The 27672-nt window shown below is 27.9% G+C and overlaps 3 protein-coding genes across 3 annotated transcripts in view; all 3 read left to right on the forward strand.

Annotated features, from left to right (window-relative positions):
* Positions 1-4543: 4543 nt before the first annotated feature.
* LOC145973333 (uncharacterized) lies at positions 4544-8667 on the forward strand. The gene is made up of 6 exons (XM_083102614.1): positions 4544-4588; positions 5218-5307; positions 6345-6461; positions 7401-7615; positions 7701-7860; positions 8159-8667. The coding sequence occupies exons 4-6, from the start codon at positions 7412-7414 to the stop codon at positions 8257-8259; spliced, it is 465 nt and encodes a 154-aa protein (XP_082958740.1). The 5' UTR covers positions 4544-4588; positions 5218-5307; positions 6345-6461; positions 7401-7411; the 3' UTR covers positions 8260-8667.
* A 774-nt stretch (positions 8668-9441) lies between these two features.
* On the forward strand, positions 9442-13349 carry LOC145976692 (aminopeptidase A-like). Its single transcript, XM_083108006.1, has 4 exons — positions 9442-9588; positions 10107-10263; positions 10622-10703; positions 12923-13349. Exons 2-4 carry the CDS (start codon positions 10149-10151, stop codon positions 13347-13349), a joined length of 624 nt encoding a protein of 207 aa, XP_082964132.1. The 5' UTR covers positions 9442-9588; positions 10107-10148.
* An 8156-nt stretch (positions 13350-21505) lies between these two features.
* LOC145973266 (aminopeptidase N-like) overlaps positions 21506-27672 on the forward strand; it is a 37926-nt gene continuing 31759 nt past the window's right edge. The window contains exons 1-3 of the mRNA XM_083102532.1: positions 21506-21630; positions 23079-23616; positions 24441-24932. Coding sequence (XP_082958658.1) covers positions 23102-23616; positions 24441-24932 — 1007 coding nt within the window. The 5' untranslated portion in view covers positions 21506-21630; positions 23079-23101. The remainder of the gene's footprint in view (positions 21631-23078; positions 23617-24440; positions 24933-27672) is intronic.

Genomic DNA, 27672 nt, shown 5'->3' on the forward strand with positions numbered 1-27672 from the left:
GTGTGTGTGTGTGTGTGTGTGTGTGTATCTTTTAAAGAGCACAACTTGTATGTATATACATATAAAAGAAGTACAATACTGTGAATGCTAAAACGATTACATTTAAATTAGTAAAATTACACATAAGAAGAGAACTTTGATTTTAATGTAATATGCTTTTCTTATTAAAGAAAAAAAATACTTTTTTCTACAGATTTCTGAAACGAGAGAATCAATATGATATACCTCAAATTGTTTCTTAAGATATTATTATACATTACATTAATATTCATCGGTGCGACAGCATCTTTTTCTGAGGAGAATTCAGAAAATGACACGAGTTTGTCAACTGCATATCGTTTACCGAATTATATAATACCGTATCATTATACGATTCGTATCAGATTATGGCCATATTACAAACTAGAAGTAACAAATTTCTTTGGCGAATGTAACGTTTACATCAAAATTAATCGCCCAACGCACCGCATAAGTTTGCACGCCCAAAGACCGCAAATATATATAAACTATGCAATTTTGAAAAAAGAAACAAATTCAAGTGAAAAAAAATACACTATATCCCACAGAAAGAGATGACGTATAACAATGAAAGTCATATTCTCGACTTTAATTTTACCAAAATAATACCAAGTGGAGATTCACGCCCAAAGACCGCAAATATATATAAACTATGCAATTTTGAAAAAAGAAACAAATTCAAGTGAAAAAAAATACACTATATCCCACAGAAAGAGATGACGTATAACAATGAAAGTCATATTCTCGACTTTAATTTTACCAAAATAATACCAAGTGGAGATTACTTATTCACTACGAGTGACGATGATTCACTACGAAGTACGATGGTTCTTTAAATAATGATGAAAATATCTTTAAAAATTCTTATGTAAACAACGCAGGAAATAAAACGTAAGTAATAAACATAATAAAAATGTTAAAAACATGTATGTTTTAGCATCATATAAATATTATTTTTTTATTTTTTATGAAAATCTTCAAATTTTATTGCTTATCGTATGTTTATTGTTACGCAATATACTTTCTTTTCGAAAAATTTAGACATAGTAGCTTGAAATATATATGTTTGTATGTAATAGAGAAAAAATTATAAAGATACTGATATTTTTAAATATTGCAAATATGTTACTCATTCACTTCATTATTAAACTTCATTATTAAACGTATTTTAGACTATTATTATTGTATGTTGTAATGTAATTAAGTATTACATAAATAGGGAAGACCGGGGACAAAAGTAACATTTTTTGTATTATAGGTCATTAATTAATTATCGTTAGAGATATAAAAAAAAAGATTATATTAAAATTATGTTAAAAAACTCCATTTATTGCTCTATTATTATACCTATGTTTCAATCTCAAATGATAAATATTTAAAGAGTTATTATAGCTTTTCGCAAGTACATTGATTGTTATACTTTTGTCCTGGGGGCCGGGGACAAAAGTAACATAGTCTGGGGATAAAAGTAACAGTTCTTATTTTCGGGAAAATAAAATAAATATGCCTTTTTTCAATTTAAGGCAACTTTTATTATAATCTTTTATTAAGCAAGATAACTTTTATTATAAATTTGTATTATATTATATTAAAATAAAAAATAAAATAAATATTTATTTTTATCATCTTTGAAAAACTTAAAAGAAACAATCTTCGTTAAGCAAAATAATTATAAGTAATATTATAAAATAATTATACTTAATATCACACCAGTTTTGTACTTTTTTAAGCTTAAATAATAGTTTAATTCTAAATAATAGTGTAAAAATTGTATGATAACTACTTATACAAAAGAGATTGGTATCTATTCCGAATCACAATTATAGCATACGTAAGAATCGCCTTTGGTACAGTTATTATGGGACCAGCCTTTATACTTTAAGCATTGAAACATGTTACTTTCGTCCACAGAGTGTCGTGTTACTTTCGTCCCCAAACACATTTTTTAGAATAAAAGCATTATAACCTAAATATGATGCAAGACTTAGCCAAATCAACTATAAAAACTTATGAACACATTTTAGAAGAATACACCGGCAAATAATTACGTCAATATATATATTTTAATTAGGCATAGATACAAAAAACTAAAACAAGAAATACTTAGGTGAATAATGCAAATACACTAATTTCACTCCTGCATGTGCAACCGGCGCGATCGTTCTACAACAATTAGCTGAAAAGGAAGAGAATCGGGGCCTACGCGTTTGACTATATAGTACAAATTATTCAACATATTGTGTAGTTTAGTAGGAGGCTTGTTACTTTCATGACGCTGTTACTTTTGTCCCCGGTCTCCCCTATATGTGTGGCATAATATAAAAATATTATAAAAATAATAAAAATAAAAATAATAATAATAATAATAATAATAATAGTAATATCATAATAAATTATGTTAAAATATTATTATTAAAAAGCAATTTTTAATTTTATAATAAAGTAAAAATGTAATGAATATGTAATTTTATCGAATACACATATGAAAATTATAACAAAGACTAAAATAATATTTAACACAAATAAAACTTCTCTGTTTTTCATAATATTGCATTATTCACGAGAATCAACTATTCTCCACTCATTAATTTCTAATGATTAAATTTTTTTCGATATATGAAATTTATTGTTAAAATGTTATAGATGGTTGTACGCAACGCATTTCCAGGCAACTGGCGCTCGACAAATATTTCCGTGTTGGGACGAACCGGTATTCAGAGCAACCTTTAATATTTCAATAAAACATCGTAAAGAATACAAAGTTTTATCAAATATGAATTATGAAACAGAAACTAATTTTATGAAAACCCAAATGCAATGGATGCAATTCAATAACACTCCTGAAATCTCCACCTATTAAGTGACATTCTGTCTATTATCAGATAAATGGATCAACTTAATACTTCCCTTTCAATATCAAAATCAAATGAACGATGTACCAATTGGTTTATCTAAGATAATTGTATGGAAAAGAAACGAGTCCCAACTAACATTCGCGGTAGAGGTTATTGAAAAAGCTGCAAAGTCTTTCAAAAATGATTGGAAAAACTTAGAAAAGATTTCGGTAATCCAATTTGTCTTAATGCCGGGTCTTCGACATAATAACATAGAAAAATGGGGTCTCATTTTACACAAGTAAGTATAGTAAATAAGTAATACAGATAGAGTAGAATAAAACATAATAATAATAAGTAAAAAAATAGAAGATAACAATCTATTAAAAAATTATTTTTGACCTTTATAATAATTATTAAAATTTTCGGAAGAGAAAAAGTGTTATATTTTATATTTTCATAATAAACGAGATATAAGTGATTAATAAAGTAAATTATATTTTATTATATAGTATGTACATTTATATAAAGTTATTTATTTTATATAAAAATGACATATTTTTTTTTATTAGAATGACAATAAATTATAGTTTCAAATGTATGTTTTTGTCTTTATTTCTTTTTCATTTATATATTGCACAATATCTGTTTAAAAAATAAAGCAATAAAATTTTAAAACTATCTCAAGATCTGTTGCAAAAATTTATGGTGTTTTACATTCTAAGTAATTATTAAACATTCTAAGTAATTATTAATTATATAAAAAAATAACATCAAACTATATTTAACATTTCAAAGTAATAATATTAGAAATATTTATGACATAAATGTGAACTCTCCGTGCAATTAATTTTATTATTTTGAGTGGATGAAATAACTTTCGAAGTATATTACAAAAAATAGAATATTTTATAAACATAACAAGCCGACATATTAAAAATAAGATAAAGATAAATAATTTATTTATTTCTTAATAACATTTACATTTACATTACTTAATAACATTTACCTCTATATTATTATACGCAGTAAACTTATTAAAAAAATTATATATTTTCTTTCATTTTAAGAAACTACATGACAATTTTATACATTAATTTTATTATATGTATATATGTGTATGTGTGTTCAGTATTTCTTTTAACAATCAAATTTCTTATGTAGATGATATTCAAAATAAAAATCTATTTAAATAAATTTTTGCGCACGTATCTTATTGTTAGTTTTACTACATATACTTGGTATCCCAGATAGCACAGATGATCATTATGAGTTCCAAAAGAATTCACTTTTCCTAATTCTTTAAGAATTCGCGTAATCTGTTCGAAATGAGTTGAAAAAGGATTCAATATTCAAGTTCGTTATGAATTTACATAATTTAGTCGAAATGAGTTCAAAAAGGATTCGACATTCAAATTCGTTATGAATTACCGTAATTTATTCAAAAAAGAATTCAAAAGAAGTTTTTTTTGGTACTTTAAAAAGGATTCTATACAAGTATATCTTTTGACTTTTTATAGAATTAAATTTAAGTTCTAAAGTTGTTCTAAAGTTGTTATAAAGAAAGTCTTAAAATATTATATCAGGCGACAGTCTGATTGGTTAATGAGCGTCAGCTTTTTTACTCGTGCGAAGAAGGCGCGCGGATAGCTATACGCATCTTTTGTGGTTCATGTGGTTTTGTGTGTGATCGTTCGAGGAGAGGTTGTCCCTGATCTTATCGGTTAATATATACGGTAAGTGCCTAATGGTTTTTCGTGATTATTACTATATAATTGCGTTCCGATATTCACTGCCAATATTGAAAATTTATAGTATATATACATGACATACTGGCAGTGAATATCAGAACACAGCTTGTGTATTCCTGCGGACTACCAGTTTATGTGATTCGTCTCAATCTATTTATTTAATAAATCTACTATTTTATATGCCATTAGTTGTGTATATGTGATCAGTTGTATATTTGATTTTACAATTTTTATCCATGTTGCTAGTATTTTGCAAAGGATTATCAGCATACGAACATAACCTCTCTACCAAGGGGTCTACCGCACTAGCAATAGGTGTATAAATCTGGCAATAAAATAACAAAGGCTATAATAATGGAAAATAATATATATATATATATATATATATATATATATATATATATAGAGAGAGAGAGAGAGAGAGAGAGAGAGAGAGAGAACAAGACCCCTTGATATCTACAATTATAATATATATTATATATATAATATTACTGTATCCAAATTTTTTATATGAATGAACAAATATATATATAAATTATATTTAAATTATATTTATTATCTATATATATTTCTTAAAATTCTTGTTTTTATATGAAATTCTTTTTATGTTGCAGATACCTGCACTCTTGATTTTTGGAATTGTAGAATAGGAATAGATCTACATTTGCTCTACATTTTTCCAAAATTGATAGCATACTTTCAAGGTAAAGAGATATAAAAATTTTCTCCCAATTATAGTTATTTTACAATTAATTATTTTTATATTTTTTTAACAAAGCTTATACTTTTTTAACAAAGCTTTATATCTTGCATACGTTTTAAAAAGACGTTTGTGTCGGTTAATTATAATAACGACTAATGTATTGTTTATGGCACTCGTGTTTACGTTGTTCGTTGAGGAAGACGAAACAGAGTAAAGTTAAAGCCTTATCAATAACGCACCGTATAAGATCCTAATATCTGATTATTGAAGTTGTTGAGTTTTGACATTGAGGTTTTGTGTAAGCTATCTGGCTTATATTTTCTTTCCTACTTTTTGCTATTTGAGGGTATTTTACAATAATAAAATTGAAAAAAAAATTATAGTGCCAGGAAAATGCCAAATCGAAAAAAATACTCCAATCTTTCGAAAAGACAGATTTATCGTCGACTGGCTGCCCAATCGAAAGCAGATATGCATGATCTTCATAATTCATCTGTACAATTAGCAAATAAGCTGCAATCTGAAGATGATAGTTTTTACGTCAGACAAAGGATATGTGAAAGAAAAAATAATCTTCAACCCAATATTGAATCTGGAGGCATACATAATACCATAGAAAGTAACATTGATATTGAGAACGAGTTGAATGACGAAGATAATATTATACAAGAAATAATATTACATGATAGATGTAATACCGATTCAGAAGAGGAAGCCGAAGAAGATAATTTTGATGAAAAAAACGCTTTTAATTTTATTGAAGAATTACAATTGTTTGCGGTTGATTCTCAAATTAAACACATACATTTAAATCGCCTTTTAAAACTGCTTAGAAATTTATTAGTAAGATTTATTAGTAAGATTTATTAGTAAGATTGATTTTTAGAAATCTCTGAATTCTTATTATATCGATTGGTATTCCGAAGTGTTCTTGGTTTTAAGAATGAGATAGCCAAAAATGTAATTTTATGATACTATGCTATTTAAGTACATATAAAATATTCAGTTTTTATCTAGAAAATTGAAATGTTCTTACAGCTGCAAATGCTGAATTGGAAACAAACGTGAATCCTGTTCTTGCCGAAGATCGGAGAAGAAATGCGGAAGATTACCCGGCACAAAATCACCAGGTGCAAGAACACAATCGTACACAGTGTAAGTTATTAATTTTTACTTTATGCTATTGGGCAAATGAAAAATTGCTCTATTTATATATAACAATAAAATAATTCAATAAAATAATAAATTTTTTACTATTGCATATGCTATTGTGTTTTTTGAGATACTATATTCGCACGAACACACGCACGCACGCACGCACGCCGCACGCCGCACGCGCACACACACACACACACACATGCACGCATGCACACGCACACGCACGCACACACACACACACACACAGAGACACGTAAATAATAATATATATCAAAGAGTTGTTTGTATTTCGACCAATACTAGCCATTAATTTGTTTATTTATAACAACGTTTCGACCATCGGTTTTGGTCCTTTTCAAGTACAAAACTAAAATTATATACGAAGATTTACAATTAACGGTTTGCAATACCCACACAAAAGATAAGAAATACATACGTTGCAGTTATTATAATTAAAGCGGAGGACTCCTCATTCTTTAGATTTTCCACAGAAATTATTAACAACTTTGTCAAATTTGCAAAAGAGAAATCGTTGTGTCATGATGAAATTCAGTTAAACATATGAGCCTTTTTTAGTCTAGCAAGTTAAACGACCTTTATTATTTTGTCATAAGTGTTATAACACTTATGTGTTTTGTCATAATTTCTGTGGAAAATCTAAAGAATGAGGAGTCCTCCGCTTTAATTATAATAACTGCAACGTATGTATTTCTTATCTTTTGTGTGGGTATTGCAAACCGTTAATTGTAAATCTTTGTTTATAATTTTAGTTTTGTACTTGAAAAGGACCAAAACCGATGGTCGAAACGTTGTTATAAATAAACAAATTAATGGCTAGTATTGGTCGAAATACAAACAACTCTTTGATTTATTAATTTACTAGCGATACAAAAATATTCACTATTAATAATATATATATTAAATTAATAATAACAGTTTCAGAACCGATGACAGAAGAGCGATTTCAAAAATATTACAAGGGCCTCAATACAAAGTTGAACCATATTATCAATTTACTGAAAGATCGTTCTACAGACATGCAAGTAGATGAAGGAGAAAATCTTTTGCCTAATTTTCCTCTAAGAACTGTCCAAGAGTTTGAAGAGTTTGAAGAAAATCTTGTTATATCTTTGGAACTACAAAAATTATATGTAAGGAAATCATTTTTGTTATTTCCTGTATGTACAATATTCAAAGTATGATAATAATAATAATAATCGTTGCCTGTTTTTACAGATTCATGAAATAAAAATGATTGGAGGATCAGATCCAGGCAAATGTACAAGAGCCACATTACGCTTTTTTATATCAAATGAGGTAGCTTTGAAGTATTCTTGGTCTGGCCAAAAGAATACGCGGAACTTTCGAGAAACCCTAATTTCCCAACTTATTGTCGGTAAGTTAATATAGATAATATTTAAGATATATCCAAATAAATTTGCATAGATGCATAACATAATATGTATATAAGTATATTACATAAAGAAATGGTCAATTTCTTTATACGTATTTTTATGCGCTATGTAAATTTGTTTGCATATATTTCAGCTTTTATACAGTGATAAACGATATTAATTAAAAAAATATCAATTTTTTTCAAATCATCATTTTTTATTGGATAAATATATTCAAATATTAATATTAAATTATTTTTGTCATATCTATATAATTAATTAGAAAATTTTCTCTTACAGAAACTATTTCAAAAATAAAAAACGTTACCAAAAACGATATTGAAATAATTATAAAGAAGTGGCTGCAGCACGCTAGTGACCGATTAAAAAGTAAAAATTGATTTCTTTTACTTTTTCAATAACGGTATAAAAATTTTTCTTTCATAGTTTATTAAAATATAATATATAATATATATAGTGATTGATTCATACATTTTGTTTTCAATTCTAAGTTTTTATCACAAAATATTTTCAAGATTATTTTGTGTGTCTTAACTCTCTTATTTATATAATGTTTAGTTTTTTATAATATTTTGAACATTGTCATTATGTATTGTTCTTTTCAATGTATTTAATTTTTTGCTGTTAATGTATTATTTTAATTTGGATACGTCGTTTTGATAAAAAAAGTATATTACTTATTATTTTATAATAACATTTATATATTAAAGATATTTATTATTTTATATTTTAAATAAATTAGTGATATAATTAATAGAAACAATTAAGTTTTCAAACCAAAGAATATAAAATGTACAAAGATGTACAACATATACATTTTAAATAAAAGTAATATTTAATTTGTAATAAAAATCAAAGTATGACATTCTTTAAAATTAAGAAATATAAATTAAAATATATTTTGCGTTAAAAATATATTTTATGGAATAATGTATTTTATACGATAAATCAGTTTGTTACTATAATGCAAATATTTTACTACATTTTCCGTATTGTCATTTTTTGTTGCAGTGTATTTTTATATAGTGAATTAAAGAAAGATTTATATAATATACATACATTTACCGTATAAAATACATTTTTCCATAAAACATATTTTTAGCGCAAAATATATTTTATTTTAAGCATCCAAAAAGAATCCTTTACAACCTTTCCAAGAACCATTTTCAAATCCAGAAAGAAAATAAAGCGACCTCTTATGGAGCTCTGTTAGAATACTATTTCGAATTCTTAAAAAATACTATTTCGAATTCTTATAGAATACTATTTTGAATTGTTATGGAATATAAAAAGATTTCTTTTTGTATTCGAAAAAGGACTTACAATTGGTGACATAAAGGTGAATTCTTTTGGAATTCTGAAGAATACTTTTAGAACAGAAATGGCGATGAAAAAAGAATTCTTTTTGAAAATATGGAATTCAAAAAAAAAATATGTATAATATTATAGGAATAAAATATTATTATACTACATATTTAAAATAAAGATATTTTACATAATTTCATTATTAATAAATAATTTTTAGAGAAACAGCTGTTATCTATGACAAAGAAGTAGATTCCCTTGCGCACAAAATTGAGGTGGCATGTCTAATAGCACGTCAAGTGGCATATCAATGGTTTGGTATTACGGTCAGTCCATCCTGGTGGTCATACCATTGGTTGAACCAGGGTATTGCTACGTTGCTTGGAATAGATGTTCTTCATGAGGTTCTTTTTTATATATATGTTTATGTAATATTATTTCGCTTATGTGGAATTAAACATAAAATATTTGTTCACATATTGAAAATAATCTTAACCTAACATTTCATTAATATGTAAATAACATCGATTATCTAAATACTTTATACATTTTTACAACATTTAAAATATACAAAATAATTTAATTAATATAATACACGTTTTATATCAAATGTAGAAAATTACTTGCATTAATTTTTTTTAAACGACTTTAATGATATCCAATTTATTAGATAAATTATATATATTTTAAAACCAATTTTTGGTGGCTTTCTCTTAAATATAAAAATAAAAAAAATTTAAATTTAAAATATAAAAACGCTCTCCTTACACTAATAACATAAAGTGTTGCAAATAATAGACATTATATTAGTAAAAATAATACTAATCGTAATAATATACGCGAAACAAAATAATATAGTATACAATGTATTTCTTTGATCAAAAATTCTTTGATTCGATTACATTAAGCTTTTTGTTATTAGAATTTTGCGGATTTCCGTACGTCGGATTTATTTGTAGTACAGATGCAACAAGAATCTCTCCGTGTAGATGATTATTCTATTATGGAACCTCTTGTATCAGAGATTAAGAAGCCCGCTGAAATTAATTCACTTTTTTCTTTTTCTTATTATATCAAAGGTAAGATTAAATAAATAATAAATGATTGCCCATAAAATCCTGAAAGTAAATGTCGTGAAAGAATAAGAAAGTTAAAACAAATTTGCTTTCTCACAATTTACTTACATACTAATTTTTTACAACAAAGAGATATAAAATTATAACAAAAAAGTAAAATGTAAAACTATACTTTGTTGTACAGAAAAAAGTATTAATTCGAAGAAAGATATAAGAAAAGAGATTTATTTATTTAATATAAATCTATATTATTTGGTACACAAAAATCAAATATGCTTTTGGCAAATTTGGATAGATTCTGAAATAAATTTAATATAAATATACACACATGCATTTTATAATATGTTTATTTTCGTTGTAGCATCTGCTATATTGCATATGTTGCAATATGTTCTCACTGATGAAATATTTAAGAAAGGCATTGAGAAATTTTATAAAACCCAGTAAGTAATGTAATAATTATATATTATAGAAATAAAAACATGAATAGATGAGTCTTTAGTAATACAGTAAGAGCAAAACAAAATACAGAATGCAAAAGTGAATTCTAAAAATTTAATTATCTTTATAGCACCTCTTTTTTATATTTCATATTATCTTCAATAAATCAAATTAAAAAATTGTTTCTTCTGACCTCTAAAAATATTTAACAATTCTTATGAGTGAGGCAAGCCATCAACCAGTTCTAGACATTACAAAATAGGATTCATAAAATTATTTTAAATTTTCCATATTTTATACTACATTTATATAATTATATTACCAAACATTCAGGCTGCTGTATTTGATGATTATATTTCTAATTTCTTTGATTTGTTTTCTACAACTTTTTGTGTCCTTAAAAAAGAGTTCTTTTGAAATTGAAAATTCTTTTACTATTTGATCATTTAATAAAAATGATTTCCCTTGTAATTTCAATGATTTTCATCATTATATTCCAATGTAATAATTAATTTTAAATTATTATAAATTAACGTGTTTTGTATCCCATATGTTATTGGTTATTCAGTTAGACTTCTCGTTCATATTTTGATATATTTTATAAGCTCGACAACGTCGATCAAGGATAAATATGAATAAAGAATTATATAAAAGTAGTATAATATAGTATAAAACATGTTTCGTATAGAACATAGTACACTCATTTGCAAAAAAAATCACGCACCATGAAGGAATTGTCAGAATCGAAGAAAACTTTGTATGCGTGATTGCAACGTTAATGTAAGTAAATGATTACAACATCGGAGCAAAAGGATAGTTTATTGCGAAAAAATGAACACATGAAAGGAGGCTCTAGTACCCTGTTGGGCCACCTCTACATTGGATACAAGATGTAATACGGGCCGGCATAGAGGCATACAGGTCTCTTATGGTGTCCTGCGGCATATCTGTCCACAGTTGCTGTAATTGGATCTCTAGATTGTGCAAACTGGTAGGTTGTCGAAGATGGCGTCCAATATGGTCCCATACATGTTCTATTGGCGATAAATCTGGCGACCGTGCAGGCCAAGGTAGTGTAGCAACTTGGCGGAGACATGCCTGTGATATCCTTGCTGTGTGCGGCCGAGCATTATCCTGCTGGAAAATGGCTCCAGGGAGCCCTGCCATGAGAGGCAACACATGTGGCTGCAGGATGTCCTGAACGTATCGCTGCGCTGTTATTATCCCTCGAATCACTACTAGGGGAGACCGGCTGTCGTATGTGATGGCTCCCCAGACCATAACACCAGCTGTGGGGGACGTGTGGCGCTCGACAAAAAAGGCAAGATTGAGGCGCTGACCAGGAAGCCTCCAGACACGAACACGGCCGTCGTCACTGGCCATACTGTATTTGGATTCGTCGCTGAAGACAACTCGGTTCCATTCCGTAGCAGTCCAGTTCCTTCGTGAACGACACCACTGCAAACGGACGCGACAGTGCGTGGGTGTCAATGGTAGCACATGTAATGGGCGCCGTGAAACCAAATGTCCTTCAGCAAGGCGCCTTGAAATGGTACTGGCAGAGACTGGGACTTGTAACGATGGTGCCACCTGCCTCTGGATGGTTGACAACGAAGAAGTTGGAAGTATTCGTGCTTGTCGGAGGATTAGACGGTCTTGTCTACTAGTGGTTTGTCGAGGGCGTCCTGAGCCCGGTCGCCGTGTGTGAGTACCCTCACTCACCCACTGATCCCAACACCTCCTAACAGTTTGGTCAGAACGGCCTAGGTGCCGGGCAATTCGTCGATGCGACCATCCAGCTTCTCGCATTCCAATAATGCGGCCCCTCTCAAATTCTGTTAACTGAGCGAATTCCCTTCGATTGCGTCTTAAAGGCATGTCCAGTGATCAAAGATCTCTCCACAACAGGAAAACTACAGACAAGTAGCCTCCGAGAGCCTTTTTGAATTGCAACACACGAAGTACTGTTTCGCTCTCTGGCGGCAAGCCCGCTCATCTAATCGCGTCACAACTCTAATCATTCGCATATCTGCTTCAAACATACCTGCAGGCCGAGTTTTGCAGCAAAGCGACACCTTCTTCATGGTGCGTGATTTTTTTTGCAAATGAGTGTATAAAGCACTAATATATATGTTATTTAAATAATGAACCTGTATTTTTTTCTAAATTAAAAGAAATCTTTGTATTACAGTCAGCAAAATATATAAAACGTAAAATTTAGTATGTTTAGATCTGCAACACTCGATAATTTTTACAACGATATGCAAATTGTCTATGATACAGAAAAAAAATCCTATATGGATCATTTTATTATAAAAGATATGATGGATGCTTGGATGAAACAGAAACATTATCCTGTACTGAAAATTATAATAGATTATAAATTTCCTTTTTTGACAATAAAAATAGAAAATTATGACAGTTTAGATCTGAAATATAATTGGTGGATACCTATAACAATAACTAAAGAGACAGAATTCAATTTTACACTACCCACGATTTGGCATGCATATGAAATACCGTGGATCAAACTCTCACAATTAAGCAGTATCACTCCCTACGTACATGAACAATTTTCTGTCCAAGAGGATGAGTGGTATATAATTAATTTACAACAAATTGGTAAATACAAATTGGTAATTTTATAAGAATTAAATGTTTATTAAAAATAGTTGATCTTACTCTTTTTAATTTTTTAAATATGTATATTTATATTTATTATTTATAAAAATTCAAAAGTTTTTAAATATTAAATGAATAAACATTATTATGCGCAATAACAGAAAGCAAAATCAATCTCAATAAAAATTGTTTTATATTAAAATTAGAGTATTTTTCATTTTAAAATAAAATGTGTTGATTGGTTTAAATTTTGTCCAATACGCAAAATCTCTCAACGTGCCATTATAACTGTACAAAATTCTATTATATATATATATATATATATATATATATATATATATATAGGGGGGATCCCGTTTGCTTATATTCCCGATTGCCAACTGCTTCGTTTGCGCACAACATTTTGCCGACAGCTTCTTTTGCCACCATTCCCGATTGCCTACATCCCGATTGCCTACATGTATTATTGCACACACAAAAAAAATAAAGAAACGAAAGTACGATTGACATTATTGCGCACATACACATTGCACACATGACATTATTGCACACATACACATTGCACACATGACATTATTGTTTACATGCACATTGCACATATGACATTATTGCACACATAAAATAAGAAAATCATATTAACACTTTCTATACACGACGTTATTGCACACATGCTCATTGCACACATGAAATTATTGCACACATAGAGATTGCACACATGACATTATTGCGCACATACACACTGCACACATGCTATTATTGTACACATGCACATTGCACACATGATATTATTGTACATATGTACATTATACACATGATATTACTGCATGTAAAAAATAAAAATATAATTAAATGCTTTGAGCGAGATTTTCGTATGCGACCCATCACTGAATTTGATCAATTTTTACAGACATATAGTACGTACTAAATGAAATCGAATGCCATAAATGCGAATAGGCAGAAACGTTTTGTTCTTAAGGTATTCAAATTTTATTTTTATACTATGTTATTTATATTATGTTGAATTTTTCGATTGTGTAAGCACAAAGTTGTCGATTCTTTGGAGAACTGAGTGGGTTACGAAATGAGATCTATAATTCTTCTGTTCCACATGGATTTTCGATTTCCACGCGAAGCGAGGTCTATCCCACATCCCCCGTGCTTACGGCCTGAAGTGAGATTTATAATTGTTCTGTTCCACATAGGTTTTCGACTTCTACGCGAAGCGAGGTCTACCCCACATCTCGCGTGCCTGCAGCCTGAAACGAGATCTATAATTGTTTTATTTCACATAGGTTATCGACTTTCACACGAAGCGAGATTCGTTTCTATTTCAAAGTATAGTCCTAGGTCCAAAATATTTTTGAATTCTAATATTTCTTTCTAAATGGAAATTTTAAATGTTATTCATTTAAGAAGATAATTAAAATTAAAATATCAAAAATAAACGTTTCTGCACATTCGCTCTTATAGCATTCTACCTTATTATTAGTACTATATACTTAAGTAAAAGTTCACCGAATTCAAAAGTGAGCCGCATACGGAAATCCTATCATCCAATTGATTAAAGACTTTAAGATGGGATTCTGTGAACAATCCAGTATCAGTCTGCACTTTTAATCGTGAATTCTAATTATACAAAGTCATTTTCTTATTTTATGTGTGCAATGTATTTGTATGTGTTCAATATCATATGTGTATTAAGATTATGTGTGCATGTGCATGTATACAATAATATCATGTGTGCAATGTGCATGTGTACACGCACCGGCAGGAATGGTGTCCCGGTATGCTTGTGTGATGCTCACTGACGTCACACTCACACAAGCGAAGCGCGCATGTACGCGGGCTGGGCAGCGAGAGAGAAAGTGGGGGTAGAGTAGTGGGGGGCATTCCGATATTGCGTCCTTCGCGCACGACATAAGAGCGAGAAAGAAAACACTATAAGACGTGATACCGAGTTAGAGGTGTCCGATAGCCATTTCTCTCGCTCGACGTTCGAAAGAGAGAGTGCGAGCGAGACAGCTATATACCGCGCGGGACACCGCGCTATTTCTATACGTGTCTCTTGCGCTCTAGTATCGATATACGTACTTTTCTTTTCTTTCTTTAAGAAATGTAGCTTAACCGCGTGCACTAAAGATCGGCATTCTCATTTCTATTAAATTAAATAATAATTAAATTATATAAAAAGATAAAATTTAATGAATAAATTCTTGGCTTGCGTACGTGCGCGCTTCGCGTGTGTGCGTATGACGTCGATCGTCCACATACATACCGCGACACCATTCCTGCTGGTGCGTGTACATACAATAATGTCATGTGTGCAATCTGTATGTGTGTAATAATTTTCTGTGTACAATGAGCATGTGTATAATATAGTCGTGTGTGGAAAGTGTTAATATGATTTTCTTATTTTATGTGTTCAATAATGTCATGTGTGCAATGTGCATGTAAACAATAATGTCACGTGTGCAATATGTATGTGTGCAATATGTATATGCGCAATAATGTCATGTGTGCAATCGTATTTTCTTTTCTTTATTTTTTTCGTGTATGCAATAATACATGTAGGCAATCGGGATGTAGGCAACTGAAGCCTTCCCTATATATATATATATATTGTTAGTTTAAAGTTTTTGTTGTTATTATATTTTACTTAAAAAAAAGAGAGGTTATGTGCTATTAAAATATTTAGAAATAAACTATTAAGCTGAAACTTTATAATAATAATAATAATAATAATACGTCGATACATGAAGAGATCAACTCACAATTTTCTTATGCCCTAAACGTGAAAACTAAAATCTACTATGTCATATGGATATGTGTGTGTGTGTGTGTTCTATACACACACACACACATACACAGAACATATATATATATATATATATATATATATATATATATATATACAGGGTGCGCCAAAAGTCTGGATACACCTAAATATCTCACAAACGATGCATTTTAGAAAAATATGTTTCAGGCAAAAGTTGTATGGTTTCAAGGGGGACATAAGGTGGTACCATTGGTTTGACCTTGAAGAGTCATTTGAAGGTCACGTGAAGGTCACTTCAATTTTTTTAAATGGAACATCCTATATATTTTTGCACACTCTTGTAGCTTATCTCGAGAGCTTTCAAAAACACTATAATTAAGTACCTTTTCGTTAAGTACTTTTTGAGTTATGAGGTTGTTTTTAAGAAAAAATATGGAATTGTTAATTGCGAATTACATATTTTTTCTTCAAAACAACTATGTGTTTTCTTTACACCAATTGATTCCTCTCATTATTTTGTACGTAAAAGTATTAAGGTAAGATAATCGAAAAATAAATATTTTACAAGATATTTTACGATTTATGTAAAATTAAGAAATTATTTCAAGCCTCATAACTCAAAAAGTACTTAACGAAGAGGTACTTAATTATAGTGTTTTGGAAAGCTCTCGAGATAAACTACAAGAGTGTGCAAAAATATATAGGGTGTTCCATTTGAAAAAATTGAAGTGACCTTCACGTGACCTTCAAATGACTCTTCAAGGTCAAACCAATGGTACCGTCTTATGGCCCCCTCGAAACCAAACAACTTTTGCCTGAAACATTTTTTCTAAAATGCACCGTTTGTGAGATATTTAGGTGTATCCAGATTTTTGGCGCACCCTGTATATATATATATATATATATATATATATATATATATATATATATATATACACTCAGTCCAAAAAAAAGCAGTACACTTAAAATTTGGGAAAAAATTACCAAATTTCAAATGACAATAACTTAGTAAATAATAAAGATAGAAAGGTCTAAACAATAAAAATGGGGCGCCAAAGGCTGGAGTGAGGAAGCGAGTGACAGATGGATGGCGCCAGGGGTGCGAAGAAGGAAGCGAGGGATAGAGAGACGGGGAGATCGATGCGTAGATCGATGGTGGTGACGAAGAGCTCGGGAGTGTCGGCGGAAAAGGAAAAGCAAAAGACGGGCAGCAGGATGGAGGGCGGAGAGCTGGTGGAAAAGGTCAGGGAACTGAAGAAGGTGATGGTGGAGTTGGTTCTGGTGCTGAGGAGATTGTTTGTACAGGCATGTCCGGTGCAGGAAGGAAAAGGAAAGGAGAGGAGAATGGAAAGGAAGGATTAGAGCAGAAGGAAACGGAGACAGGAAAGGAAGAAAGGCAGGATAGGGAAAGCAAAACGCAGGAGAAAAGGAGAGGAGGAAGAGGAAGATGGAAAGCGATGCTGGCATGAGAGGAAGCATAGATTGGGAGGAGAAGGGTCAGAAGAGTGGAAAGGGGGGTGAGGGATGGAAAGAAAGGAAGGGGAGGGTACGCAGGGAGGGTGTGGGAAATTAGAATGTAGTGGTCGCACAAGGGCCAGGTCGGGGGGATGTAAATTTTTTGGATTGTGAAAGGTTCGGGAACGCTCCTTGTAAAAGCGCCTTGTAATCCTTGAGGGGCAGCAATAAACAATCAATCAATCAACAATAAAAATGAAGTTCAGAATCTTTACTTTAAGAATCGATTTATTTCTATGTTGCGAGATAAATTTATTTAAAATGGCGGATAACAAAGCAAGAGCATGCGAAATTGAAAAATAATGGTCCAAGTTTGCAATGGCACATGGCGTGAGTCAAATGTCGCAACTCAATGGGATAAAAAGCACTAATTGTTAAACCTATATATAAATATTGCAAAAATTTTAATTACATAACTATCTTGTACTATTTATACTGGAAATGCAAAATTACATATTATCTGATTTAAAGATAACGCAAGATTAAATCATTAACCATTAAAAATAAAATATATAAATATGTTTTAGATAAAAATGTTTGTGATTATGTTTAATGAAGACATAAATATTGAGCATATTTTGAAACAACAATCACTTTTTGATCAATTTAATGAAATATTAAAGGTAAATTCTTTTAGGTCGCAAATGTCTTTATTTAGCATTATAATGCATTATAATTATTGCATTATATTCTTTTGAAGAAAAGAATTTATTATTTATTAATGTATTTATTAATCAGTACGTAGTTATTTTAGGTTAATTGGTTTTAGGTAACAAAAATTGACGAATTAATTTCCTTTCATCTAAAAAAGGTACAACTGATTTACAAACTAATTGTTAAACCTATTTATAAATATTGCAAAAATCTTAATTATATAGTATAATTATCTTGTACTATTTATACTGGAAATGCAAAGTTACATATTATCTGATTTAAAGATAAGATTAAATCATTAACCATTAAAAATAAAATATTAAAATTTGTTTTAGGCAAAAATGTGTTGTATGAATATTTTTAATGAAGAAATAACTACTGGGCATATTTTGCACCAACAATTTTTTGATAAATTTAATGAAATATTAAAGGTAAATTCTTTTAGGTCACAAATATCTTTATTCAGCATTATAATGCATAATAATTATTGCATTATATTCTTTTTAAGAAAAGAATTTATTACTTATTAATGTGTTTATTAATCAGTACATAGTTATTTTATGTTAATTGGTTTTAGGTAACAAAAATTGACGAATTAATTTCCTTCCGTCTGAAACCGATAATAAGTAACGTGCATAATAAATTAATTAAATATTCATTAATCATTGACAAGATAGAAATACGTAAGTCTGAAATCTCAAAACACTCGAACCATTTTCAAAAAATTATATAAGATTGTAAAGTATGAATTTATTTTATAAATTTTATTATGAATAATTTTTTACAGTAATTTTATTTTTAATTTTTTATAAATGTTCAAAATAAGGTGTATTCACGGATCCTTTTAAATTGCATCTAAATTTAAAGTTTACCGTAAAAAAATTGCTCGAAAAAACTATCAATCAATCAATACGCTTGATATATAAAATTTAAAATTTTCGTCTTAGACATATATATACTATATATATCTTTCTCTTTAAAAAATATATTAAATTTAAAATATAGTGACATGAACATAGATAAATAACAACTGTTATATTAATCTGCAATTATATTTTTATTTTGCAGATATAAAGTTTGTTACTTGTCAGATGTTTAGTGTAGTAGAATTTGCATTAGTTTTCTGTTATATTTTTAATATATATTAAAATTATTATTTAAGGGAGAGTACATTTTAGAGATTACCGTATTTTAATATCATATTGTGTGTTGCAATTACAATCTTTAAAATAATGAAGATAAATAGTGTACCATGTATACTTTATAATTTTATGCAGTATAACAATGGAACACAGTTTATAACTTTGTCCAATAACTGTATATTAATAATATCAACATAGATTCTACTATTGTGTACTTTAAACTCACTTTAAATGTGAGCAATAACTTTTTTACTATAAATGCAATATATGTATTATATAATATATATAGATATATATAAATATATATATATTACATATATATATAATACATATTATATATAATATATATATATATAATACATATTTTATATATATATATATATATATATATATATATAATTACATATATATTTATATGTATAAATTATATTATTTATATAACATGAATTTTTTGAAAAAATCTGTGAAATATTTTTTATTTTGAACATTTATTCTTATTCTTAGTGCGAAATTTGTAGAAATCAAATTTTAATTATTCCTTACATATATTTAATCAACTTTAATATCTTGAAGGTTGCATTTTATTGCAATGCTGTCACAAATAATATTTTATATATATATATATATATATATATATATACATATGTATAAACATATATGTATACATAATGTTATATATACACACACACATATATTGTGTATGTTGTACTATATTATAAAGATTAAATAATATTAAATGTATACGTTTAATATTATTGTAACCTTAATAATTTTAAACAATATTATATTAACATTAAAATTGATTAAATGTTGTACATCTTTTGATATTTACAATCTAATGCATGTTACAACTATTTATGACATATGCTATTGTTCATATTTTAATTCATAAGCATAAAATTCTATTTAATGTAATTATATTATTATTATTTTTGTATGTCAGATTAATTAATAAACACCCAATGAATTTTGTTTTACAAAGTTAAAAAAGGGAAAGAAAGATTTGATTTCATTATTTTTTATTTTATTCATTTTTTTATAATATTACTATTGTAATTATAGAATTATTTGTAAAAAAATATATATATTATAAAATGTAGAGGGGGGTCCCGTTTGCCTACATTTCCGATTGCAAACTGCTTCGTTTGCGCACAACATTTTGCCGACAGCTTCTTTTGCCAACATTCCCGATTGCCTACATGTATTATTACACACACGAAAAAAATGAAGATATGTAAGTACGATTGCACACATGACATTATTGCGCACATACACATTGCAGACATGATATTATTGTTCACATGCACATTGCACACATGATATTATTGCACACATAATCTTAATACATATATGATATTGAACACATATAATACAAATACATTGCACACATACAATAAAAAAATTTTATTTTATTTTATTTTATTTTTTGCAAAAGAAACTTTATTATAAACAAAATAATAACCGATAATAACTTTATTATAAACAAAATAATATCCGATAATAACAAAATTAACAGTGGTTAAACCAAGTATATCGTACAAGCATGCGCGACCACCCGACACAATCAGCTAATTGCCAATTAGACATTCGAAAAACGCTTCGTACATATCAAACGCAGTGTTTGACACGTCAGATCTCATCCTACCTAAAATAGATAATAAATAAGTAAAATATCTCACATAAAAGATTAGAGATTTCGACCGAAGGCAGAAAGAGCTTTCGACAAAACTATAGATTAAAAAGTTTCAAAGGATAGTAATTTGACTGCTTAAATATTAAAAAATGAACATCAGTTTAAAAATTGAAATAAAAATTAGAAAATATGTTTCAATTTGAGTAAATTAATGATTTATAAGAATTTAAGATGTTTGTTCATCATATGATTAAACATAGTTAAGTCCTTTTTGCAATTCACGAATAAATTTGACAATTATTTTAAATTTAAAACGCTATGCAAACTCTATTTGATAACATATCGAGTCTGGATTATGTGTATAAACTAAGGAAACAATCATACATCGTGACTTTATTATTTGTTTACATGGCATTGGCTATAATGTGCTATCGAATTCGTTAGTCTTTAGTGAACTTTCGAAATGGTAAGATCGTGATTACATATATATGTGTGGCATTAACAGCTTGTAATAATATTGTGCTAATTGCAATTAATTTCAATAAATAACTACATCTTAACACTTGTTACAATTTCAATGCAATAAGGTAAGTAACCACAATAAAGCATTTATATACTTACGAAAATGCAAAATGTACGTAGAAAGTATAATTTAAATTAGTATAAGAAACAAGTTTGACAAGTAGAATTTTACTTTTTACAAGTTATCTTTCTCAAAATTAGTATAAGAAATAAGTTTGACAAGTACAATTTTATCTTCTACAAGTTGTCTTTTTTAAAATTATTAAGAGATGTTTAATAAAATGTAGATAACTTCAAGAATGTAACATTTTAAACTAATTTTGAATTTAAATAATTTTAAATCTAATATTCAATGAAAAAAACTTTATAAATCATATATATATAAATATATATAAAATAACAATATCATATATACTATAAATAATGAATATGTGTATAACAAAAATAAATAAATAATCTGGGTTACACATAAGTCAAATGAAAGAACGTCAAGTTTAAATTATATGTCTTTGAAAATGTACATTAAATACAATGACATTCAGGCAAATTCCATGAACTACATGATCCTTACACTTACTTTCAAAACTAAAATATTTTATTAAATATTGATCAGAATCTAAATTTTACTTCTATTTTCAATTCGAATTTCCTTATGTTTATGGATTTTAGAATATTTCGATAAATTTAATTTATATCAAAAATGAGCTCATATATATATATGTATTTTGCATCTAAAATAGATAATAAACAAATGAAATATCTCCATTAAAAGATTAATAGACGCAAGTTTTCTTCAAACCTATAAATTAAAAAGTTTTAAAAAGAGTAATGTGACTGCTTAAATATTAAAATAGGTTAAAAATTGAAATAAAAAATACAAAAAATATTGCAATTGATGACCTGAAGTTGATGACCTATATTAATTTAAGATCTTTATTTTAACATAGTTGCATTTAACCTCATGAATAAGTTTGACAACTATTATTATTTACTCAGAAACTTGATAATGTAATAGAAAAAATATTTTATAATACAAACTTGTTATTTAATTTTTCAATTCTTTAATTCTTTATTAATTTTTTGTTTTATAAGACATAGATTTTAAAATGACGTGAATTATGTACGAAGATTAAATTCTCTGACTATAATTATCAATTAGAGATTATAACGAAACATTTCTATTGAGAGATTCACGCTTAATACTTCATAATTATTAGAATATAGTTCGCAAAATACTGTTAATGTATTTGAAATATCACATGTATCTTACGTGCCGTTTGCTTTGTAATATAATTTAAAATTCGTGTACGATTTGACGTTAGCTGTTTACTTGTCAGCATATATGTGTATATTTGGTAAGAGCACAACTTGTAAGGACAAGAAGCATAATATTGTGAGAGTTAATGCGATTAAGTTTAAATTAGTAAAATTATACACATAAGAAAAAATGGAGAGCTCTAATTTTATTGTAATTTATGTTCTTCTTATTAAAAAAAAGTATTTTTTTCTATAGATTTCTGGAACGAGAAAATCGATATGATATTCCTCAAGTTGTTACTTAACACCATATTATTATATAATATATTAATATTCATGGGTACAATAGCATCTTTTCCCGAAGAGAATTCAAAGAATGATGCGGATTTTACAAATACATATCGTTTACTGAATCATATAATACCGTATCATTATAACATTCAGATGTTATGGCCAGATGACCAGCTAGAAATAACAAATTTCCTTGGGGAATGCCGTGTTTATATCAAAATTAATCGTCCAACGCGCCTCATAAGTTTGCACGCCCAAAAACCGCAAATAAATATAACTTCTGCATTTTTGAAAAAAAATGCTAATAGGATTGAAAAGGAAATACAATATATTCCACAGAATGAAACGAAGTATAACGATAAAAGTCACATTCTCATCTTCTTTTTTGCCGAAAAAATACCAAGTGGATATTATTCCTTCGTTATGAAGTTTATCAGTTTTATAAATGATGATAATGAAAGTATCTTTAAGATTTCTTCTCTAAACAGCACAGGAAATGACATGTAAGTAAATAGCGAATATAATAAAAATGTTGAAAAAACATATATGTCTTATTATCATATAAAATTATTATTGAATATTATTTTATTTTATATTAAAGCTTTCTCCAAATTTTACTGCGTACATTTTTGGTAAATTTTTGCATAATATACTTTCTCTTTGCAAGATTTAGACGTTATAGTTTGAAATGTATATATTTGTGTGTGAGGGAGAAAATTGTGAATATTAATATTTTAAAAATTCCTGAGAATGTTACTCAATGTTAATTAAGGTAGAGTTGCTATTATATTGTAGAGCTACTATTACTTGAGTATGTTGTAATATAATTGAGCGTTACATAAATATGTGTGGCATGTTAACATAATTCACTATGATATTATTATTATTATTTCTATTATTACAATATAAAAAAATTGTAGTAATAAAAACAACAATAATAATAATAATAATAATAATAATAATAATAATAATAATAATAATAATAATAATAATAATAATAATAATAATAATAATAATAATAATAATAATAATAATATAATAACAAAATGTTAAAATATAATTCTTAAAAAGCAATCTTTAATTTTATAATAAAGCAATGTAAAAAGTATTTGTAACTTCATAATATATACGTATATATACGAATATATACGTATGAAAACTATAACAAAAACTAATATAATATTTAATACATAAAACAAGTCTAAACATTTTCTATAGTATTGCATTATTCACGAGGCTCATCTATATATTCTCCACTTTGTAATTAACTTTTAATGCAATGATAAAATTTCTCCATTATACGAGATTTTGTATTAAAATATTGTAGATGGTTGTATGCAACGCATTTCCAGACAATTGGCGCTCGACAAATATTTCCGTGTTGGGACGAACCAGAACTCAAGGCAACCTTTAACATTTCAATAAGACATCGTAAAGAATACATAGTTTTATGGAATATGAATTATGAAACAGAAACTGATTTTAATAATATCACAATGCAATGGATGCACATCAATATCCCTTTTAAAATCTCTACTTATCATGTGGCATTCTGTCTACTGAACGCTAAATGGTTTACATTTACCATTTCCTTTCAATATAACTTGGATGGTGCACCAATTAATTCCTCTGGGAGAATCGTATGGAACAGATATTCTTCTCAAATATTCTTCTCTTTTGCGCAACAGGTTATTCAACAAACTTTAAAGTCTTTCAAAAATGATTTTGAAAAGTGGGAAAAAATTTCGATAACCCAGCATGTCTTCATGCCAGGTCTTCGACATAATGCTCTGGAAAAATTAGGTCTCGTTTTGTACAGGTAATACAGATAAATAGGTGATCAGCTGATCGCTACACACGATAGTACGCACAGACACATATACACATATGCGAAAACACACACACACACTTTCTCTCTCTCTCTCTCTCTCTCTCTCTCTCTCTCTCTCTCTCTCTCTCTCTCTTTCACTCTCACTTTTCTCACTCACTCAGTTATTATTATCTATTAATCTGAAGCGCCCCCACTTCTGATGATGAATGGCGCCGCTCTTACCTACGTCTTATTCTCAGCCAGTAATGAGTTGTCTGTTCAAAAACAAAATTTTGCAAAACGAAAAGTTGTCTCCGAATTAAGTCAGGAATATAAGTCATTTTAAGGACAATAAGTTATTTTATTTACACGGACGTGTGTGTGTGTGTGTGTGTGTGTGTGTGTGTGTGTGTGTGTGCGCGCGCGCGCGCGTATATAAAGCATATTTTATTTAAAAATATCAAATTTCTCATCTATATCATATTCGAAACAAAATCTATTTGACAATAAATTTTTGCGCATATATCTCATCATTAGTTTCACTGCATATATTTAATGTAACATGTCTAATATAATTGAAATAAAAATTTATTATACTACATATTTGAAATACACATATTTTACGTAATTTCATTACGTAAGTGACTACAAAGTATCCCTTTCCATTTAAAAAAAATTGTTTTTAAATTCTTGATGTGAAAAACGGACATTTAAGGTTATTCAAGGTCATCAAAGTATGTGCCCCTACTTATCCTACAATTTTTATAATGGATGTCTTCTACCTATCTCTTACCGTTTTCGAGAAAAATACGGTGGACGTTTTATCAGACTTACCTGTATATATATATATATATATATATATATATACAGGTGAATGATTATAAAAAAAAAAATATATATATATATATATTGAATGATTATAAAAAAAATAATATATATATATATAAATTTTTTTTTATAATCATTCAATAAACAATACTGCATTAGAGATTATAAAAAAAATATATATATATATATTTTTTATAATCATTCAATAAACAATACTGCATTAGAGATTTTCATTTTAAGAAAAAAATGTATTATTTATTAATCAATATATTATTATTTTAGGTTAGCGTGCTAGAAATTGACGAATTAGTTTCACTAATAAATCAGAAGATAGAAATACGCAAGTTCGAAATGTTAAGACACTTGAGGAGGTTTAAGAAAATTATGTAAGAATATAAGAATATAGGGAAAATTATATAAGAATATAGGGAATAAATTTTTATATTATTATTAGTTTTTTTATATTATTTAGTATATTATTAGTTGCGTGAAATTTGTAAATATCAAATTTTAATTATTCTTTACATGTCTTTAATATCTTGAATATTGCAGTTTATTACTTTCAGATGTATGAATACATCTTATCATATACATATTGTATATGTTATGTTATATTATTAAAGATTATGTAATATTAAATGTATAAATTTGATATTATTAGAATTTTAATAATTTTATACATTACAAAATATTAATATTAAAGTTAATTAAATGTTGCAATCTTTTAATTTTATTTATAATTTAATATACATTACAATTATTTATAACATAAGCTACCATATTTTTGCTAATCAAAAATTTTATTTTATAAATGTAAAATTCTATTTAATGTAATTATAATAACAAGCTGTATTTTTTAACTTTCCAATATATAACATTTAAGAATAAAATTTAAGTAGACTTATATATGTGTGCATATGATTAACTATACGTAAGAATGTAAATGTAATATCCATTGGTATATCAATGCAGTTTTATATATTTATTTTATATTTATCCGGTATTTCTATAATTGCTAATCACTACAAATATCAATGTTCTTACGAGTTTATACAAGTCCTTTTACCTTCATATTGTCTTTATGTCAATCAAGTACATAAGTTTCGTATGTCAGATTTATTTGAAAATAAAAGTTAAATTTGAATTAATAAACCCAATGAATTTTGTTTTACAAAGTTAAAAAAGAGAAAGAAAGATTTGATTTTATTATTTTTATTTTATTTATTTTTTATAATACTACTATTGTAATTATAGAATTATTTGTAAAAAATATATTATAAAATGTAGAGGGGGAGCTACACTATTTGTAAAAAATATATTATAAAATGTAGAGGGGGAGATTTGCCTACATTCCCGATTACCAACTGTTTCGTTTGCGCACAACATTTTGCTGACAGCTTCTTTTACCAACATTCCCGATTGCCTACATCCCGATTGTCTACATGTATTATTGCAAACACATGAAAAAAATGAAGATACGTAAGTACGATTGCGCACATACACATTGCACACATAACATTATTGCACACATGACATTATTGCACACATAAAATAAGAAAATCATATTAACACTTTCTACACACGACTTTATTGCACACATGAAATTATTGCACACATACAGATTGCACACATATACATTGCACACATAATCTTAATATACATATGATATTGAACACATACAAATACATTGCACACATACAATAAGAAAATGATTTTGCATAATTAGAATCTACGATTAAAAGTGCAGACTGATACTGGATTGCACACAGAATCCCATCTTAAAATCTGTTCAATCAGCGTCAACACTCTCGTGTTCACTCTGTAGTTTCGTTTATAATTCGGTTTATTAATTTATACTTTCGTACAAAATCGCAGAACAAAGATCACTGCGTGATATTAATAATTAAACGATTTGATATGA

This window comes from Camponotus vicinus, unplaced genomic scaffold (genome assembly GCF_025532165.1).
Source record: "Camponotus vicinus isolate PSW18456_S1 unplaced genomic scaffold, iyCamVici1.0 SCAF_1, whole genome shotgun sequence".
Taxonomy (NCBI): Eukaryota; Metazoa; Arthropoda; class Insecta; order Hymenoptera; family Formicidae; genus Camponotus; species Camponotus vicinus.

What these genes read in the sequence shown, in the direction of transcription:
- LOC145973333 (XM_083102614.1), top strand. Translation starts at nt 7,412, where the DNA reads ATGACAGAAGAGCGATTTCAAAAATATTACAAGGGCCTCAATACAAAG. An exon ending in TGGAACTACAAAAATTATAT is followed by an intron (nt 7,616 to 7,700) that starts GTAAGGAAATCA and finishes CTGTTTTTACAG; the next exon opens with ATTCATGAAATAAAAATGAT. An exon ending in AATTTCCCAACTTATTGTCG is followed by an intron (nt 7,861 to 8,158) that starts GTAAGTTAATAT and finishes TTTCTCTTACAG; the next exon opens with AAACTATTTCAAAAATAAAA.
- LOC145976692 (XM_083108006.1), top strand. Translation starts at nt 10,149, where the DNA reads ATGCAACAAGAATCTCTCCGTGTAGATGATTATTCTATTATGGAACCT. An exon ending in TTTTTCTTATTATATCAAAG is followed by an intron (nt 10,264 to 10,621) that starts GTAAGATTAAAT and finishes TTTTCGTTGTAG; the next exon opens with CATCTGCTATATTGCATATG. An exon ending in GAGAAATTTTATAAAACCCA is followed by an intron (nt 10,704 to 12,922) that starts GTAAGTAATGTA and finishes CGTAAAATTTAG; the next exon opens with TATGTTTAGATCTGCAACAC.